Genomic DNA, 21761 nt, shown 5'->3' with positions numbered 1-21761 from the left:
TACAATGGTAATTTGACTCTGCTTCATGCTCTCTTGGGTGTGGATAATAAACCTAAGATCAAAACGCTTACAAATTGCAATTGAGTAGAACGAGTATTACTTGATATATGGACTATCAAATGATTCAAGTAACCAAATCAAGGCACCAATATTATTCCCATGCCTAAGGCAAATGCCTTGAGTTTCAATATGTTGATCTATCAAACCATAGTGAAGAGTACATACATTGAGCATAGGTGACCAAGCCCCCAAGGATTGAGCTAGCGTGCTCCCCTCCTAGCCACTATTTTGGTACCTCCAACCACCCCCAAGCTTGAGGTCTAGGTCAAATAGAAAGCTAGTCCACTTGTTGACAATGCACGTGCCCCATACCACATGCCCGTTCCACCAAGCTGCTAGTATTGACCGAGTCCACATGCTTGGGAACCACCTCCCACGAGATGTCCTGAGCAATGAGCCCTTGGCTTGTCTTTATAAGCCTAGCCTTACACCTTTGCTATCTTAAATTATAAGAGCTATGCCCTAAATGGCCTATTTTCCACACAATGCCCATTTTCCTCAAATTATTCACTTTTCTTGGAACAGCACTTTCCAAGGCTCTCCAGGCTAGCTCCAACCTGACCAATGCTAGATTATGTCTAACCCTTGATTAGACTGCTCTCCAACCCTTAGTTTGGGCCAAAGTTAGGTTTGACCTTTTCAGCCCTGGCTAGTACCAACCTCAGGTTAGACTACTCCTAAATGCCAGTCCTACGTTCTAATGGCCTTAACCCTAATTCTGGTTACATGGTTAGTCCAATGAAAAATCTCTCCCTCTCTTGTACTGTGTACATGGGACACAATAGCTCTATAGATCTTGATTTTCAACCGTCCTGCATTTTCTTCTCTGCCCCCCAGATCCGCACACAAAGGAAAAAAGGGTTAACCTGAGCTCCCCAGCACAGTTTCTCCAAGTTCCAACTAAAAACTACAATGCAAAGATTACAGATGCTCTTATGTTTGGTAGCTTTGCGCCTTGTTTTATATACAAAAGGAAGATCCATACAGCAAGAGGTCACATCGTAAATGGTGAGCCCCTCAATCTAAGAACAAGAGCCCCCTACAAAAGCAGCCATGTACATAAAGTATTTATCACATGATAGCTAATTGTCAAACTGAAAAACAGACATTTTTCTTCTCAGCAGAAACAGTATTATAAAAAGGGTTCCAATTAGTCTTGCCATCAAGCATAGATTGCCAACAGTATGTCCCGTCAGAAGAACTGCATGATACATCCAACAGTGGCCATGATTTTTACAAAATGGTCTCCCAGTTGTGCCCAAATGATAGGAACATTTTTACATATAATGCCTAAGCATCACTTGTTATCATACAAAGGTAAATCAATCGTCGTGTGACACTTGCCAAAATGTAGTTATCATACAAAGGTAAATCAATCGTCGTGTGACACTCGCCAAAATGTAGCTTCAGGTCCAAAAGGAGCTTGTACGACAAATCTTAAATAGCATTATTTGAATGATACTAGACGTGAAAACCGTCGAGACAGAGAGATCTGCGGAAAGGATGTGCGAGAATAAGGGGATGTAGGTCCTCCAAAATCTGACGAATCCCTCAAAGCCTCTCTCCAAAATTTCAACACATGCAGGCTCTCCTCCTCTGTGTAACGCTGGATAGCAATCCGTGATGCAAAACCCTTTCGCCTCATAATCTGGCAGATTTCTCCAGGGTTGTTTGCTGCTACAGTAACAAGATAGAACCACCCCTTGCTTGACAAGAGTGAGTCTACAACTGCCAGCATGCGATCAATCACTGTACGACCACGATCCCCACCAGCCCATGTAGAAATGATCCCATCTAGCCCCACGTCTTCTTCTGGAGTCGGCACATAAGGAGGGTTGAACACAAGCACATCAACTGCCCCACTTAAGCGTTTCTCAAGTCCTGACACAAGATCTGTGACAATGACATCAGCATCTATATGGTGGGCTGTAAGGGTACAAGTTGTGACCTTTACTGCTGCCTCACTGATATCAGTAGCCAAAAACTGCACCTTGTCTTTATCATCACCAAGAATCAGTGCAAGAGAAGTGATAACATAGCCACTGCCACATCCCACCTCCAAACATATACTTGGTTGAAGATCTCTCAAATGAGCTCTATCAGCAAGGAGAGCATCAACAAGTGCAAAAGAGTCATCACAAGGCTCATAAACCTCAGGGTCATGTCCAAGAAGTCGTATATCTGCACTTTTTCTTTGAGGAGAGGGAACCTGCAACTCAGAGAATTGGTATCACACTAAAGTGGAGGTAGCGTAGATTGTACCTTCCCACATAATTCACTTAAAGAAGACAAGAACATATCCACTGGAGTTATTTTCAAGGCAACAGAATCCCATTCAAACTTAGAGCAACCAAAAACCCAAAGGAAGATGATAAGCTCAACCCAGCCACTGAGTTATGGAAACAGGTCAAAACAGAGCCCTTGCAAAGAACTAGGGAGGCCATAAATATACTACAGTGACAGTGACCCACAAGGTTGAAAACCACAAACTCTGTCACCAACATCATCAGTGCCCAACAGTGTAAACCATAGTATAAACATACGCTCTTACACATATCCACACGGACCCACACAATTGAGCATTCACCCCTACTTACATCAAGATGAAGTTTAATTGCATGAGAAAGTAGGAATCCATAACATGTCCCTTTGCTGTGCTTTCTGTTGTAATATGTATCACCACCTGAAAGATCCACTACACAATTCTTTCTGCTTGAATTTTACTTTCATTATGGTCCTAATTCAAGTGGCCTTGACATTAATATCGCAATGTTATCACTCCATGAGACCGTCCTTGTTTATAAATAGTAGTAGTAAGAACTACACTATGATACAATTCGCCAATTGGATTACGTAGAAAAGGGATATCATCCTTGCAAACAGAAGAACACATCTCACTCCCCTTTACGTAGGGGCCTCACACCTGCACAGCAGGAAGCATGCAGACCAATTCCTGGAAACACACAGGAAGGCCCAAGTGCCAAACCTGAAGGGGGAGGACCACCCAGCAACTCATGAAAGTCTTGGAACATTTCTGCAACCACAGTGGGCTAAAGGTAAAATGTGGAAAGACTACGCAATAGGCACATGACATTATATGGGCAATTATGGCTTTGTATGAGAGGGTCACAGGCAGAGTGCACACCGCAGGGGGTTGTCAGAGAAGGTAAGTAACAACATTGGGTAAAGCAGGGGTGTCCCCTCCCCCACGCTCTTTCAGCCTCTACATTGATGAGCTGGCCTCTTTTCTGGATACGCAAGGATTGACCCTGGCACAGTCTGTCATACATATCCTGCTGTATGCAGGCGGTGTGCTGCTGATCTCAGACACAGCAGAGGGGCTACAGATGCATTTGACAGCCTTGCAAGCTTTTGTGAGAGCCAAGACATGAAGGTCAACCCAGTAAAACTAAGGTTATGATCTTCAACGAATGAGCACGAATGATGCTCAGCTTCACAGGTCCCGAGTTTACCATGAAACCAACAGCACATGCATGTTGACCAGAGGGCATGCCATCATTTATCATGACTCGAGAGACTGCTTTAAAGCACATTTCCAGCACATGAGCATGATATCACTACTCTTTGATTCTCTAATTTGACCAGCGGTCTTATGTGCAAATGCTTTTTGGCTTCAAAGAGGATGAGTGAACGGATTTTGAAGGACTACAGGTCATGATGCTATCTCGTATGATCCAGGGGAAGAGATGTACTCCACATGACATCATTGTATCAGAGCTTGTTGCGAAACCCCTCCACACAAATGCCAGGTATCGTCTATACATATTGTAGCTAAGGGAGATAAACACTGCTGGTATGCACGAGTCTTCAAATGGTTCTGATCACAGACATGTCTATCCACCACTTACCACCATATTAGTACTTAGTAGATGTTCCTTCCCTGTGTCTGACATAGTAGGACACTCATCAGATGCGTATCGTAAGTACACATCCATAAGACATGGATAAAGACTTGACATAGGTCATCTTGCAAAAAAATTACATGTATCTCCTGCGCAACCACACGGCACCAAGATGGCCTTCTACAGAGAGCATTTCCTCCAATTGAGCACCCGGATCACCATGGGCCAGCAGAGGACTTCCTCTCATAGATTGAAGATCAAGGCAGGTCACGAGATTACAGCCATACGACACTATAGAGATTTGAGGCTCTACACCCTTTGTGACATGTCACAAAGGGTGTCACCCTAGGTATTATGAGATACGAGGGAGTATCACTACCTTTTTACCCATGGATACACGGATATGAACAAAGTCATTGACTATCTAGGTCAGAGATGTGCTGCACTATTCATACACAAGGTTCCCTGACTTAGTTCTAGACTCATGAGACCTGCCATGAGGCATGGCCCCAAACAGCTAGAGATCACAAACGACTTCATCATATAAGAAAAAGTGGATGGGAAAAGTGGGTATCAGGACCTTAACTTTTAAGTACGCCTGGTCAGTAGAAGACTCCAACACAAGCCCAGCAAGCACCACGCCCCATCCAAGGTACCATCACTGCAATGCACCAAGCTGCTGCTCAAGTTACTCATGCCCAACAAATGGCATATGACACATGAGAAGATATGATAGGAACTCCTCCTGACTTCTTTTTTGCAGTCCTAGTTTAATCAGCTTCTAGTTCCCCTCATTGGGTGTCATGACAAGAGAAATCACTAATTTGTGATTAGTAGACATTAGAACATTATTATATATTATATGCCAATATAATGGTGTAGCATGTATTTGTATTTATGATGGACACTAACCGAATTGTTATGGCAGTGGATCATCTGAGTAAAAGTGTATGCAAGAGAAAGAGACGAGAGGATTCAGAAGAGGAATCTGCCGATTCAAGTAGGAGGAAGTGTCATGATGAAAAATCACTAATTTGTGATTAGTAGACATTAGAACATTATTCTATATTATATACCTTTGTAAGACTACAAATTCAGAATTTTGTTGTTTTAAACACCAAAATTCTACAAAGAAATAAAAGAGAAAATGAAAGGAAGAAAAATGAGGTAACAAATTTTTTGGGAAAAACAAAAGGTAGACATACTTAGCAAGCAAAGCAACACTTACGTCGTCATCAGTGCCCAAGCATAAGCAACTGTCACCAATTCGTATTTCTCCCCAAAAGTAAAGAAGAGTCTTTATCAAATTGACTATGATCAAAGAAAATTGACTTTGGTTCACTAGAATAAGTTTTACTACCTGTGCTTTGGATTGGTAAAAGAGAAGTGTGGGGACGCCCACAAGGGACTAGGATTAGTCTAAGAACTAGGAATGCATGCATTTCGCTAACCTTTAATGGGTTAGAGTGTTGAAATTTGCTTGTGCCATGTGTAGGACCTAAGAGAGTGCAAAAAGGACCCAAGAAAAGTAAATACTAAAGACAAGGGGGCGCCTCATTAAAAGGAGGGCCCACAAGATTAAAAGGTGCCTAAAAGCTCCAGAGCACCAAATTTAGAAGGAAAAAGACTAAAAGCTTGGCTTTTTGTAAAAGTAGCTTTTAGAAAACATGCCCTAGCTTTTTGCTGGGCCTAGTCTATAAAAGAAAGGCCACTGGCCTTCTAGATTCATTCAAGATTGTACGCAGACTTATGCTCTTTCATGAGCTAGTTGTACAAAGATTATTCTATTGCAATAAAGACCTTAGGGGGGGGTCCAACCCTTATTTCTGGGCCCTAATGTGGTGTCTTGTATTTGTTCTCTCTCCCAGACCCCTCTTTCTGTTGCTGTGATTCACTTCTACTCCTCCCAGGCTGAGTTGCGATTCATTCCAGCATCATATCTTCGACTCTTTGATACGTACAAGTGCCCAAAAAGAGTGCAGCTGCAGCGATCCAGTTCCCAGCCCTCCTGAAAGATCATCTACTTGCTGCGATTAGGGTTTTCAGCCCTACCTGGTACCCAGAGATGCTGCGAAAACACCCGGACCTGCTGCGAATTGATTCCAAGAAGCCTAGCACTGCTGCGATTTGGTCTAAGGGTGCCCAAAATCCTGTACAAGCTATTCTTCGGGACGGTCTAACCCTTATTTCTGGGCCCTAATGTGGTGTCTTGTAGTTTTTCTCTCTCCCAAACCCCTCTTTCTATTGTTGTGATTCACTTCTACTCCTCCCAGGTTGAGCTGTGATTCATCCCAGCATCATAACTTCGACTCTTTGATGCATACAAGTGCCCAGAAAGAGTGCAGCTGCAGCGATCCAGTTCCCAGCCCTCGTGGAAGATCATCTACTTGCTGTGACTGGGTTTTCAGCCCTACCTGGTGCCCAGAGATGCTGCGAATTGAGTCCAAAGCACCCAGACCTGCTGCGAATTGATTCCAGGAAGCCTAGCACTGCTGTGATTTGGTCTAAGGGTGCCCAGGATCCTGGACAAGCTATTCCAAGGAGTAGAGCCATATTGCGATTTGTTCCAGAAGCTATTTTGTGTGTTGCAAACTGCTTAAAAGTGTCATAATAGCAGTGATTTTATAAAGTATTTTCAAGTATCTTAAGGTTTGGTTACAGTGTATTAGAGCATAGAATTTCCATTTTCCTTGGTGGAAACGGTCCAAGGCTAGCACGGAGCTGTGAATCAAGGTGAGGCACACCTGTTTTTGTATCAGTTCAAGTGTTGGGAGGGTGAGGCGCACCGACTGTGACATGATTCTTGCTCGAGAAGGTGGAGCGCTCATGTTTGTAAACTAATACACATCCAAGAAGGTGGGGCACTCCTGTTTGGAGGCTCGGCACTAGGGAATTTGGACTACTTGTATATCTTTTAAGAATTGAAGAGTTAGATTCATGATAGATTCAAGATCAGACCCTATTTGAGGGTAGTATGTTCAAAGTTGGCAAGTTGATAGTCATGCGCCTGATTTTATGATCTTCAATTAGGGAATTGAGTTATGATAACTAGTCATGATCATCAGTTATGTTCTTATGGATGATGAGATGATCAAGTATCTGATCCTTTATGGTGGAATTCCATGTATGATGTGGTCATTATTGACCAAGTATCTCAGTTTCAAGTTATATTATCTCAGTTGCAGGAGTTTCGGTTATGATATTTGGTTTTGTTGTTTTCTTGTCATGGAGCATGACATGCTCAAGTACCAGCCCTCAATATGGCAGTATTTTATGGTCATTATTGACCCAGTATTTTCTTCAGGATTCTATTATTCAATAGTTTCCATTGGGATTTGTTTTATACAAAAACTCTTATGGCTTCTCATGGATTATTATGGCCAAAGCGAAGAATTTTACAGTTCATATGTCAGTTATATATCCTTTTGGAAAGTTTGAGAACCCTCCAAGTTTATGTCTGACCAGCATGAGTATCGGTATGGAGATTATCACTTCATTCAGAAAGATTTGAGAGTATTCTCAAAGAAAGAGGATATGGAAAGATTCCAAGAAATAGTTTTATTAAGGCTAAGTATCTTCTTTATGTTGATAAGGTTTGCCTTATGAAGATCTAACTCTTGTATGGCAATACAAGGAGAAAAGTGGACTGTTTTCTTGAATTTGTTTCAGGAAGACACCTGTCATGAATGAGAAGTCAATGAGTGTGATATGCCCAAATATTGGCCATGTGATTTATTGCTTCCTTTTTATTTGGATTTAAAGATGGAGTTGCATCCAAAGAAGCCGAGGGGAATACAGAGCCCTTGGAAGAAGCAATCATTTCAGAACTATCTCTAGTCCAGCTTGTGAAAGTCAAAGAAGAAGCAGGCAACTCCAAGTGAAAGGGGCATGAACTTGCCAAGAATGAAGGACATTATAAGTACTGGATGGGAAACTTCTCTGAGTGTATCTACAGACATTATGGTGATTCTAAAAAACAAAGATGTCAAGAGCTTTGTCATTCCAAGGAATTTGGACCAAGAATATTGACATGATCGAGAATGGCACTAGATCGAGAAAGGGCTTATGGCTGTCCAGTGCTCTTAAAGAGCGTGAAAAAGAAGGGCCTATGGCTGCCCAGTGCTCTTAAAGAGCAAGAAATGCCAAAGAAAAGCAAGAACTTCCATGTGGAAAGAAAGAGTTTTAAATGCAAAAACAGGGGCGTGTGGTTGCGTAGTGCCCTGGAAGGCCAGTCGGCCAAAAGGAGCAGAGAATGCCACAAGACTAATCTAAGCCAATGACCAGCAATTACCGTATTCCAAGATCCACTTAAGGTGGAAGAGATGGAGGAGACCCTCCAACAAGAACAGATTGTGTACTGCACAAAGAAGAAAAGCACCTAGAGGCAAGTTTATCAACGGTTATCTTGCCAAGTCACCAATTGGTATTTCTCCCAAGAAATAAAGAAGTGTCTTTATCAGATTGACTACGATCAAAGAAAACAGACTTTGGTTCACTAGAATAAGTTTTACTACTTTTGCTTTGCAATGGTAAAAGAGAACTGTGGGGATGCCCACAAGGAACTAGGATTAGTTCAAGAACTAGAAATGCATGCATTTCGCTAACCTTTAATGGGTATGTTGGAATTTGTTTGTGCCATGTGTAGGACCTAAGAGAGTGCAAAAAGGACCCAAGAGTGGGGAGAAAAGTGTAAAAAGCAAGTCCCACAAGGCTCAAAAAGTAAAGACAAGGAGGCACCTCATTAAAAGGAGAGCTCACAAGATTAAAAGGCACCTAAAAGCTCCAGAGAACCAGATTAAAAGAAAAGAGACTAAAATCTTGGCTTTTTGTAAAAGCAGCTTTTAGAAAGAAGGCCCTAGCTTTTTGCTAGGCCTAGTCTATAAAAAAGGCCCCTGGCCTCCCAGATTCATTCAAGATTGTACTCAGGCTTATGCTCTTTCGTGAGCCAGTTGTGCAAATCGTGAGCAGTAGTACAAAGATTATGCTATTGCAATAAAGACCTTCGGGGGGGTCCAGCCCTTATTTGTAGGCCCTAGTGCGGTGTCTTGTATTCTTTCTCTCTCCCAGACCCCTCTTTCTATTGCTGTGATTCACTTCTACTCCTAGGCTGAGTTGCAATTCATTCCAGCATCATACCTTTGACTCTTTGACGCGTACAAGTGCCCGGAAAGAGTGCAGCTGCAGCGATATAGTTCCCAGTCCTTCCGGAAGATCATCTACTTGGTGCGATTAGGGTTTCCATCCCTACCTGGTGCCCAGAGATGCTCGAAAGCACCCAGACCTGCTGCAAATTGATTCCAAGGAGCCTAGCACTGCTGCGATTTGGTCTAAGGGTGCCCAAGATCCTCTACAAGCTATTCCAAGAAGTGGAGCCATATTGCGATTTATTTCAGAAGCTGTTTAGTGTGTTGCAAACTGCTCAAGAGTGTCATAATAGCAGTGATTTTATTGCTAAAGTATTTCAAGTATCTTAAGGTTTGGTTACAGCAGCCATATCAGGTTTCTAAAGACCCGCGTAGTCTCTTCGGCAAACCCAGTGTTTACTAAAAATAAATTTAAAAAACAACACAAAACAAAACCAAAAAGAAAGAAATAATAAATAAGAAGAAAGGAAGAGGGTGACTGAGCAAAAATAAACAACAAATCAATATGCTGCAAAAGAAGCTGACGTGCAGCACGACCCAGGGAAAGAGTATCCAGATGCCCAAAATGTTCAATCATAGACTCTCTCAATCTACTACAGGATTAGAGGTTGATATATATGATAAACGTGAACAACCTGAATATAGTGAGTTACAAATTATAAAAATGCCTCACATTGACTCAAACATGTCTAACTTGGCAAAATATGGAATCACTTCTTTCCAATTCCATAGATTTTTTCGCCTTAGTATAACTAAGGAGTATTTTATCACTCAATGTAGTAATTTGATCACTTTGCTAATACACAAGAGGTATAATCCAAGAAAAATAGTGAAAAAAGTTCGCACAATCTTAGATTTTTATCTTCGGTGTATTAACCTTAGGCATGTTTAGAAAGATCTAAGAAAACACAAGAATCCCCTCTTGAAGGTGCAATTAAGTTCACAAGAGTCACGAAGATAGATTCCTTCTCCAAAAGCACTAGCGTCTTTGTACATAAAGTCTTGAAAGTCAAGAACATCTTGAGCAAATAAATCATCTATAGAAGGCCTAACTTGGCTAAGCTTATGTAAAACGATAGGGCAAGTATAGATAGAAATAAGACCTTGCATAAACTCAAATTCATAAGCGAAAAGATAAAAGTTTACTAAAACGACAGCACAATTAGTGCCCATAGGGATTCCTATACTTTGTTGAGACAAAGAATCACCTATTAAGATGTAAAGATTATCTTTAAAAAAATATATCCAAGAGAAAACATCTTCAACACTTATATTATACACCAATTTATATCCAAGGGAGAGAGAGAGAGAGAGAGAGAGAGAGAGCAGGGAGGAGAGAGAGACAGGGGGGGGGAGGGAGAGACAGACAGACGGGGGGGGAGGAGGCAGCGGCAAGCAAAGAAATCTACAAATTTCGAGGAGGAGGTGAAGGAAGGAACGTGCAAAGTTTTACCCAATCTAGGTGAATGCAATAGTTCTACCTCATCTAGGCCACCATTGGGGGGGAAAAGAAGACTCTTAAAAGGACAAGGAAATTCTGGATGCGGAGAGACTACCAAACACCAAAGGACCGCAAACGACAATGAGGCAATGCAACTAAAAACCATAATGAAACATAAGAGCAATCCCTATATGAGAAGCCAATTAAAGGAAATCCACCTATTCAACCTCTTGGGAATGAAAAGGTTACTAAAGAAGAAAAGTTAGCACCTCCATGTGTACTTCAAGAACAAGAAAAGGTTAAGACGAGCATAAATGGGAATGAGTACCCACAAGAAAAGTTGAGTCCGTAGAGCAAAGAGTCACCTGAAGATAGAAAATACAAATACCAGTATCAAATGAGAAAACTTGAGAGATCCTAGAGGCAATAGGAAAGGGGAGAATGCATTAGAGTGCATTGAAGTAGATGCATGGGTCAACGGTTAAGGATAGGCCTAAATGGGACTGGAACTTGAGTGATCTCAAGGGACATTAATGAAAGGGTATCACCCTTCATTGTGAATCTCATGTAGCATTCTCTATTCACCTTGCATTCATCCAACATCTCTATCCCACCTTGCACGTAGGCCAAAAAGAGAAACAAGTACTCTCACGAGGTCGCTCTTCCCCCATTGGAGGGCCAATCAACATTCAAATTATGCAAGCATTGCACACAATTGCATTCTTGAAAAGTCTGGTTCTTCACATGCGGGATGTACTCTCATGATCATTTCAGTGTTCTTGGTCATTAACTTTTTTGGCCGTCTGCAGATTCTAATCTCTCTCTCTCTCTCTCTCTCTCTCTCTCTCTCTCTCTCTCTCTCTCTCACACACGCGCGCGCACGCACACTCCCTCTCCCCCTCCCACTCGCATTCTTGGTAAAATGCACATATTTTCTTTTCCAAAGGATGACGTTGTTCGGGCTGCTAGAAATTGTAACTAATTCATAGTAATGTTTGCGGCCCCATCAAGACTCCATCGTTGGGGAATCATCTCTACTTCGTCACCCTTCATTTGCGTGAAAAAAGGCTTAATGGAAGGGGGGGCAGCCACATGCTGACATGTGGATTTAATGGGAGTAATCCCATAAGCTAATGTGTGTATTGGGGGGCCTTGGATATAAAGGCCTCATTTGCCCTCTCCTTTCATCCCTCATGGGATTTTTTGGGAGGAGAGAGAGGCTCTTTGCATGGCTAGGGGGCGAGGCTTATGACCTCCTGTACATGGTGCCCACATCTGCGCCTACACATTTATTGATGATTTTTCAAGGTTCGCTTGAGTGGTTCCACTCAAGGAAAACTCCAAAAGTTTTATGGTCTTCAAGCACTTCATTGCTTTGGTTGAAAATAAGTCATGTGGCCCCTTGAGGCATGCCAGTCAGCCTGTTGTACCAATCGATTAGGGGAGTTGTGGAGCCTATATATACCCCCAGCCACCCTTTTTTGTCTCATCTCATGTATCTCACATTGGAGGTTTTGCCTGTCGCGCGCATCCACAAGCACGTGGCCATACTGGCTGGTGCCAACGTAGGCAGCCAGGTCAACTACCACGCAGACATCCATACAACCATGCCACCTTGTGCAATCAGCAATCAGCACACAGTCAACAGACAGTCAATGCCACATCATCGCAGGTAAAAACACACAGTTGACTCTTTTTTTGGTCAAAAAGTCAACGCTTTGACTTTTTTTGGACATTGCCTTTTTTATTGACCTAGTCAATGGTCTGCGTTGACCAGGTCGGCCAAGCTGACCTAACAGCGTATAATAGGGCAGCCTCTGGCCCTCGTTCTTCATCCCACATTTCGACACTTCGACTATCAGAATAGTAGCAGCAAGGCCTCCCTGCAGCAAAAAGCAAGGTAGTCTCAGCCTCTTCAAGGATCTAGTGAGGATTCACCTCCTCTAGATAGTCTAGTCTTCCCAGTTTTGAGGTGAGGGTTTCAGCCCCTTCATACAATTGTATTCTACCCGTTGGGCATTCATTATTCAGTTGTCTCTATTTCCTCTTTGGAGGTCCACTACATTCTCTCCCTCTGATTTTCTCACTCACATCCACAGCATCACTGTGTATTGAGTGAATCATCTTGCAGTTGCAGTTAGCATTGAGCAAGAGAGAGAGTGAGGATAGTCTATCCCCGATACATTCCTAACAGTGCAAAGGGCTTTTCCCTAAGATCCCTTGCAGTCTCTCTCTCTTTCCTTTCAGTTCAGTTTGTTTGGTTTGGTTTGCTCTCTCTTTTCTATTCAGTTTCCGCTACACTCTCACATCGTATCAAAGCCAAAGGTAGGCTCGAAACCAGACGTGGAGGAAGCCTAGAGCAGCAAACTGTGTAGAGATTAGGGCTGCTATTTGGAGGTGTCACAAGAGGAGTGCGGGAGCTGCAGCCAGTTTGGGTGTCAAGGCAGGTGCGTAGTCTTTGAAGGGTGTTTTCATATTCGAAAGGAGGTGTCTTTGAGGGATGGAACAAGGAGGGTGTGATGGCACCTAGGCCCCAAGCCTCTTCATTATCTTCTCCAACCTTGTCCTCCCTTTCTCCGTCAATCCTCTTCTCTACCTTCTTTCCCATCCATTCTTTCTTCTTAGTTCGACTCTCTCGTCACTTCGACACGGCTATACCCTGGCTGAGATGGTAGAGAGCAAAATGAAAATTTCCACATTACCACCTTCCATTTGAACTGTCAGTTGGTTGGACTCAATTACGGTGTGTGGTGGGTCAAGATGGAGTCCGCCGTCTTGCAGTCTATGATTTAGCAATTCATATTGGTGGGGGTTGTTAGGCCTACCCCTCGTAGAAAATCTTGGGATCCTACAATAGGAGGAGGCAGAGACCATGCCTTAGCTCTAGGACTATGTCAATGCAAGAGTAAGGTCTTTCATTTTCCTAAACTGTACTCCTCAAGTTATTAATCATGTGACATCTAGGAGATGAGAGGGGGTGTCAGAGTTGAGCATCTGTTCATGTACGATAGTTAGGGTAGAGAGTGAGGGCCTTGGTTGTGGGCGTGCCCGCCCCTAGTGAGGCTAGTGTAGAGTAGGGTTGGCCTAGGTGGTATATCCCGCCTCTTCCGGAGCAGATCTACCAACCAGAGGCTCTACCAGGGTGTTGTGCTTTGCTAGAGGGGGACCAAATCTGTGTGGACCAGTTTGGCTCCATTCACAGCATGGATCAGGGTCCTATGGGTAGGCGGACAGATCACCTTAGAGGCACATTCATGGCACGTGTTCCTACCGCGTGGTAGCCCCTTTGGGCCTAGGCTGCGCCTTTATAGGGGACCAGGCACGCCACCCTTTGGGGCAGCCAACCTGACCTGACTGGTCGGGTTACTAGGCCCCAAGTCTGGCTGAAGTGCACCGACCTGCTGGTTCGCCACTTAAGAGCCCCTATATGGCTGCGTGGCAGCCCTTCTTATGGCAGGAGGGGGTCGGCCCATCTAGGACCGCTGGTCAGCCTGTTATACCAGTTGACTTGGGGAGGTGTAGAGCCTATATATATATATATATAGCCCCCCCCCCCCCCCCCCCAAAAAAGAAAACACTCACTTGCTGTATCTCACATTGGAGGTTTTACCAGTAGTGCAGAGGACTTTTCCCTGAGATCCCTTGCAGTCTCTCTATCTTTCCTTTCTATTCAGTTTGTTTGGTTTAGTCTCTTTTCTGTTCAGTTTCTGCTGCACTCTCACATAATGCGTGACAATGCATCAGCAACTTTGTTATCCTTCCACCTTCAGTACCAAATCCCCATATGGAATTGCATGAGTTCTGCCCACCTATCTTGGCAGCACTCAAATCTGGCTGTTTGGAAAAATATTTCAGAAATTTGTCCACCTAGCTTGGCAGCCACTCGAATAAGGCTGTTTACAAAAATATGTCAGACTATCATAATCGACAACATAAAACTCTGCACCATATAAATTATGTCTCCATGCTTTCAAAGCATGGACCACACCATACAACTGTTGCTCATGAGTTGACCAATTCTTCTAAGAAGATGAAAGCTTCTTGCTTTTAAAGGCACTAGCCTCCCTTCTTGCAATAGCATGCTCCTACCGCAATGCCACTTGCATTGATTTCTAGGAAAACCGGTTTCTAGTGATCAACAATCCTTAGCACAGGTCCTTGAGCTACTGCTCTCTTTATTGCATCAAAGTTTTCTTGTTGATTCTTTCCCCAAACGCAAGGTACTTTGTCTGGCGTGAACTTAGTCAATGGAGAGAACGTATCAAAATACACTTAGATATGTCTTCTCTAAAACTGAACAGAGAAGGACCATAAAGCTCGCACATTCTTGGGTACTGGCCACAACAAAATTACAGCCATCTTCAACCCCATCAGAGTTTTAATGAAGAAAATATATTCTAGCTTAACCATGCATAACACAGTTTTCTTCTTATTCACACAGAGACAACAGACTTGTGTACTGTACTTTTTTCTCAAATCTTGTTCTATAAGTTCAGCAAGACTTTTGTACTAAAACTTCCCAATATACGGGCATAGTAAATCACTCATCAGCATGACAAATGTAGTTGGAGCCTTGGTAAGCCCGAATGACATTACCAAAAACTCATAACAATCAAAGCTACTTCTAAAAGCAGTTTTGTGCAGACCTTGAGCACGAGATACAATCTGATGAGCCGCATTCAAATCTATCAGACTAAAAATTGAAGTACCATGCAACGGACTCCAAAGATCATCAATCCTTGCCATGGATATCTTCGAGAAGGAACTCCCCATCAAAGTCTTCACAAACAAGGTACAATATTGGCATGCACAGAAGCTGCAGATGACAATAGTCACCTTGAGATTAAATCAAACGTGCTCACTCTTGGACACTTCAAGGATGGCAGCTTTGAGGACAAGTCTTTGAGAAAAAGGTGGGTATCGACCAATGCATATCTCCATAAACCAAGAAAATATAGAAGATACAAAGGTGATAGCAAAGGATGGCAAACTAAATTTGCACAGAACAACAAAGAGCAGCTTGTGCAGCAAAAACAAGAAATGCGTGATAGTTTTCTCCTTAAGATGCATCACAAAACATTGAGGAACATAATATTGGGGAGCCTGGCCACAGCTTTAATCCTGAAAATGTATCACAAAGCATTGAGGACCAGGATATTGGGGAGACTGGCCACAGCTTTAACATAACTAATGCTTTTCACTACCGTTCACTACTTGACCTGCTACACTAGGAAGCCATGATGCGAACAATGGCATTTCATGGGAGTGGTAAAAATGCAAAACCAGAACTTCAGAAGAGTTCCCTCGGTTGTGTACAGCATGTGATGAAAGTTGCTGCACTGTAGTGCCACTTGCAGAAGAAAATTGACTGAACAAAGTCATGAATGGACTGCCAAAGTCATTGACTACTGTTCATCAAGGTTGAATATTCATGACATGAGTCCACGGCCATGTAGCGCACAGGCAGAAACTCTTCCATTTCCAGCTCTCCCCCACGGGGTGGGGGGGGGGGGGTTTAACAAGCATTTTTAGGAAGAAGAAAATAAATTTTCTAGAGCAGTTTTCCTATGGGCTGAACTTGCAGTAAAGTCTGGAATGCACGTGATGTAGAGGCTCTGTTCAGTAAAGGGTCATTAGCAGAAGATTCTTGCAGATTCAAAGGTTTGTTGCAGCTTCTGACCAAAGTGCAGAGGCTTTTATCAGCAAATAACCAATGGCAGGTAATAAAGGTGCACAAGCAGGGCGAACCAGAGGAAGGAGAACAGCAGGTAATCGTAACTGCTTCTGGGGAGAGAACTGCTTCAGATTAAATCATACATTGGGCAGACAGAACCAGGCATAGGCTGGCTGATCAGAGGCAAGGTAGGGGCGGAAACAACTGCTGGAGCGGCTGCACATGTGGGCCACATATGGCCCCGGAATCAGTAGCGTGGGAAGAGGCTGGCCTTCAGGCGGGATCACAATGGGGAGGATGAAAGTAGCTGGGCAGGCTGTTGAGGCATATGACAGAGGGAACATATGGGTTGTGGGCAGGCGGGGAGAGGGGGTTGGGGGGGCATGGGGGGTGCGGTTGAATTCATTACTCTATGAGTCAGGGACCCAAGAAAGAAGTACCAGGACTCACCACGCCAGGTGATGGTGGGAACGGGAAGAAACGGGCAGTCTAAGAAGAACTGGACGACCAAAGATAGCGACAGCTACGGCAGTTTCTTGAATTCACCAACCCAAATGACCTACAACCATTGTTTCTATTGTCATGTGCATCTCCACAAGAAGAAGAAATTGCCTCACTTCAAGAAGCTCTAGGCAGAAGCGGCCACATCCAGTGGTCAATCAACATTTTCACCTCATACAAACGTATGAAGGGACAAAAGTCTTCGTACTGAGTTTCTGTTGGCACTCTGGACATGAACAAACTTAGAATTTAGAAAAACAAATAACTTTAGTAAGCAAAGCTTCACTTACTTTCTCACCAGTATCAAAGCAAAAGCTGTCATCTAGGTTTCAAAACATTTCAGAAACTCATGCTTTGCATGAAATCCTAATCAAATGAAAAAAAAATTCAATATGGAAATGTTTGTCTATCTTTGAGTACCAAATGAATGAGCTGCTTGCTTCACACCCATACAAAGTCTTCTTAAAGATGAAGTAGTCCACATAAACCCACTAGGGTTGGGATAGATTTGCCTATATCAGTAGAAAAACTAGGCAAGCCTTGAGATTTATCAAAACAAAAGAAACACCAGCCCAAACACAAGGAAACAAGAGAGCGGCGGAATTTATCCAAGCAAAACACTATCTAGGACCACATGACATCCAAATACAGTACAGGCAAGCTTTGCCTATATACAAACGAAATCAACAGAATCTTGAATTGATGGAACTTAACACAAGATTGCCATTTCCCCACAGAAAAGGAGACACATAATACAGCAACATTTACTTTGGAGTTTGAATCAAAGACTCAGCTAAATTTTACCCACTCGAGGTCTGTAAGCAATGCACAGTGCTCTACCACAGCTATCCATAGGACCAAAATATATTTTCTACTGCTTCTCAAGAGCTAAGAGGCACTCAGCCATACGACAGGCAGAGACCAAAGAGCAAAGCCAATCAAATCACATGTTCAATGATCTACCATCATCATAGGACACATTTTTATTACTTAACACAATCCTAAATCGAAGCTCTGCTGCCAGCCTTAAATTGTGTGATTGGCATATTCCAAGACATATCTTCACAAAATTGAGCATTTTCCAGCATTTGAAACACTCGCCTGCAGCCTCACACAGTGAGATAGTTCCAAAACCATCCACTTCCCCTTCAGCTCAGTTCTAAAGTTGTGCTTCCCTTCACACAGAAACCAATTGCGTGTGGCCACGGCTCCCATGTTCACATCAGGACGACCAAAACTGCCATAGAGAGAACTTATGGACAGCAAAAAAAGAGCCTAAATTGCTATAAAGTTTGACATCAGGAATTGTGGAACCATGACGATAACAGTTGCTTACCACTAATTCATGTTGGATTTTTTTTGGGTTTGGCTGCTGGATGAAAACTAAGACATAGGGATTGAATAGCAATCTCACCTGTGGCACGTGAGCAAACGTGTCACATGATACGCACAACAATAGGAAAAATCATAATTCGTTTTACACAGGTGTTCCTTAAGCTCACTGGGAATATGGATACGAAAAACGTATAAATGCAACGCCTATTGATTGGGAACAGCGTGGACATGCTTAAAATATGATGGTTCAGCAGAGTCACCAAAAATGTCCTTTATAAAGCCAGCTTATAATTCACTAGAAGTCTCAGAAATTGAAAATCCCAAACTTTTTAAGTTACCATTATAATTGCTTCAGGGTTCACCTTGTCAATTTTAAAGCCCAAAGTGCATTCAGAGAGAAGAATTATACCACACTGTCAATATAATTGCTCACAGTTCTCGCAAGGCATAATGGATTTGAAGTCACAGATTCTTCCACATCTAATGCTATGTCCATGCCAAACTGGAATTCGTTTCTGCAAAAATCGGCAGAGGCCTTAATTATTTGTTGCTACACTGTCAATCTCCTATAATTCAAAAGAAAGACTCTAGTGCACTTTTTAATTCTTCAAACCACAACTCTATTTGGTGTATTCAAATGCGTGCATGACTCTAAGCTTGCATGAGATTAGTGCATTTTTAAAGTCTTCAAAGTCTATTGCCGTATTAAAAAATGCGTGCTCAGGAACTTCGACCCACAGATCTAGATATGCAGTTGTGCTTCCGGCGGCTCATTTCCATGTTCGCCCATTTATCAATTTGTAAACAACGTCCCAACTATACAGATCCTACGAAGCTCAGAAACTTGGTAGCAATTTAGACCCCTTGAGAATATACGAAAGACTCTGACACACACCAATCCTATACGAGCCCAGCAATAAACGAATTGCCGACAACGCCCATGATCTCGGGACACTTAGTCGCATGCAAAACCAAAACGCTTTCACAGTTCGCGGATTCCCCCCCCCCCCACAAAAAAAAAAAAAAACTCGAGCGAAAATCCGCAAATGCTTCCAGGAGGCCGACCTGCAAAATGGACAAGCTTATCACCGCCGTACAAGGGACCTTGAATTCCCTCGAGATTCCACTGCCCAATTACAAATACAATGCTGGCTCCTCCAGAGCCCTGTACTCCGCGGTGAAATGCAACAGCACGACGAAGCGTCAACCCACGGGGACGATGCTAAAATCCTGGCTAAAGAGGAGAGGGAGGGGACGTTGCCTACGTCCTAGAGGCGAGGTGGTGCAAACGACACTGTGGGGAAATTCCAGGACGCAGGAAAATCTCCAAAACTATATATATATATATATGTGTGTGTGTGGATGCCGGTGAATGGCGATGGGTGAACAAAAAGAGCTAAAGGAAGCAAAAGGAGGAGGAGGAGGAGGAAGAGGTGAGGAGAAGGGAGGGGAGGAGGGAAGGGATGAGAGAAATGCATGGAAAGGAGAAGAGATGAAGGGAGCGGAGCTGGAAAGCTTACCTGAAAGCGAGCTCGAAATGAAGAGAGAAGCAGCGCGCGGATACAACGAAGGGGATCAAGAGCCCAAAAGGCCAAAACAAATAGATCAGCAGGTTGGGGACCCCAAGTCCTTTCACACCAGATCCCTCCTTTTGAAAAAAAATACTTTATCCCCCCCCCTCCTTTCCTTTATGTCTCCCATCGATCATCACATCCCCTTCAAGGGCCTCGGTCGGTAGAGGATCAATCTCCACCTTCCGATCAAAGGGTCTTCCACATCCAACTCAAGGTACATCAAGTGAAATTCATTGGGTTAGGCGATTTCCAATTGACACACCCACATTCACGAACACCGACAATGACAATTGACACGATTTTGGATTGCCAACTCAACCATCTGATGATCATGCGCATTTACCTTGCAGCTGCCATGTTGTCGCAGGGCCACACGTCGCTCTATCGCCACATGTCTATTACATAGTGCAGCTCCCTCGTTCGACTCAGCCGTTAGATCTTTCCCCTGCGATGATCTGCACCGTTTGCAACTTGCCCTGCACACACTCTCTCTGGACGCGCCGCCATCCCACTCGCCCCATTGCCAATAAAATCCATTTACTATTGTGGTACCCCCTCCCAACGGCCCTCGACGGTCGAAAAAGTGCTCCGGTCGCACTTTCCCGGTCGAGAAGCCATCGGAAAAGTGGCTCGCGGCCTGACGGCTGCTCGTTGCATTCCTCGGGCTTCCCTCCCGAGAAAGTGCTCCCGGAGCACTTTCCCTCCAACCTTGACATGAACACATGCACCTCTCTTCTCACTACTCAAGTTAGCAGCTTGGGTTCGGATCAGCTTGCGTTCGGATGTGCTCCGTCTCTTTCGGAGGACGGACACCCCAATGGTGTGATGTTCGCGCATTCTGCAGTGCCCACATGTGCACATTTATTTGTCTTTTGCTCGAGGAGAAGCTTTACATTGGCTGCTAGTAGCGTAGGGCATCCTCACAGCTTCATTGCGCAAAGTTTTTTTATTTGTTGCCCATCAACTATCTAGTGCGTGGGCCGGATGGAGGTGCTAGACACACTTCAGTGTCCACCCCCGTCTAAACCTAGCCTTACAAACCCCCCCCCCGCCCCCCCCTCTCCATCGTTATTATATTGTTATCAACAATTGTGGTTAGCTGCTCGATCTCTATAGTTTTCAGTGAAAGAAAACATCATCTTCTTTTCCTACATGTCACCAACAAATGTGTAGTCACTTTCAAAAGCTTGGAAAATGCTCTTTCGTCACTACAAGGCAAGGAATGCTATCACGTCACTACATGTTAATTCACGCCGCCCATGATCCCTTAACGAATGCAAAAGACTTTGAATCAGCCTTTCCTATTAAATAATATGGCTCCATAAAGGCATTCATTCATATCTTCTCCCCATAACCAACACACTCTCTCTCCTTTGACACTAGGTAGTCAGCTTCCTTTGATCCCTAACGAGTGTGCCCCTTGAATAGTAGGTACTCAAATTCTATTCTAATAGAGCTCCTTTGAGAACCCCCTTTTGTCCATCTCATACAAGTGTACTACACTACTAGTACTCCTAATTCCCCATACCTTGACCAATAGTACACCTCTAAAATGTCTCGAAAATCCTCAAAATAAGATTGATCCACACATGATGTAGACTAATCATTTCTTTGGACTAGATGGATGTTGATGGACAAGGAAGAGGCCTCTACTTTCACTCAGTCTCTTTTTGTGGGGCTTTGATGTGACCATTAATAATTCATAAACTTCTATCAAAAGATAAAATATAATTAACTAAGGGCTAGTGCACACAGTATAAGTAATGCGCCATTTGGTGCTGTAGGTGATTTGGTTCACACGTTTTTATAAACCACGTAGCTCTAAGCACTTAATAGGTGCCTGAGTACTTTCAGGCAGCTCTGCATGTGAGAGAGAGTTGGCCATCTTTCATTGGCTAGCCTATCAAAGTTTGTAAGATGCCAACATACCATTGGCTAGAGCAAAAATAGAGCACTGGTGCTCAAAATGGCACCCCTGAAAAATGAGGTGCCAAATCTGAAACCAATGGCGCTTCAAGGGTCCCTTGATTATTTTGCAAGTCTAAAAAATTGGCCACCAGTGCCGCTCCACAAGTAAGTTTTATAGGAGTTGGGGGTATAAATGTTGAAGGGGAGTAAAGTCTAATTATTGTCACCTTTTGATGCTTTTGTCCTTGAATTATATAAATG

General features: G+C 43.4%; 1 protein-coding gene across 1 annotated transcript; it reads right to left on the bottom strand.

Moving 5' to 3' along the window:
* Positions 1-1185: 1185 nt before the first annotated feature.
* On the bottom strand, positions 1186-19622 carry LOC147905936 (uncharacterized). Its single transcript, XM_087382356.1, has 3 exons — positions 19539-19622; positions 18428-18533; positions 1186-2269 (listed from the first exon to the last, which is right to left on the bottom strand). The coding sequence occupies exons 2-3, from the start codon at positions 18512-18514 to the stop codon at positions 1508-1510; spliced, it is 849 nt and encodes a 282-aa protein (XP_087238482.1). The 5' UTR covers positions 18515-18533; positions 19539-19622; the 3' UTR covers positions 1186-1507.
* Between the last annotated feature and the right edge of the window lie 2139 nt (positions 19623-21761).

Source organism: Dipteris shenzhenensis, chromosome 1 (assembly GCF_047967505.1).
Source record: "Dipteris shenzhenensis isolate YYH24624 ecotype China chromosome 1, Dip_SZ_1.0, whole genome shotgun sequence".
NCBI lineage: Eukaryota > Viridiplantae > Streptophyta > Polypodiopsida > Gleicheniales > Dipteridaceae > Dipteris > Dipteris shenzhenensis.
Note: the sequence above shows the minus strand (reverse complement) of the source record. Positions and strands in the feature narration are given on the sequence as shown.

Coding starts and splice junctions, on each gene's coding strand:
- LOC147905936 (XM_087382356.1), bottom strand. CDS start 18,514: ATGGACATAGCATTAGATGTGGAAGAATCTGTGACTTCAAATCCATTA. Junction 2,270..18,427: donor GCAATTATATTGACAGTGTG/GTATAATTCTTC, acceptor TCTGAGTTGCAG/GTTCCCTCTCCTCAAAGAAA.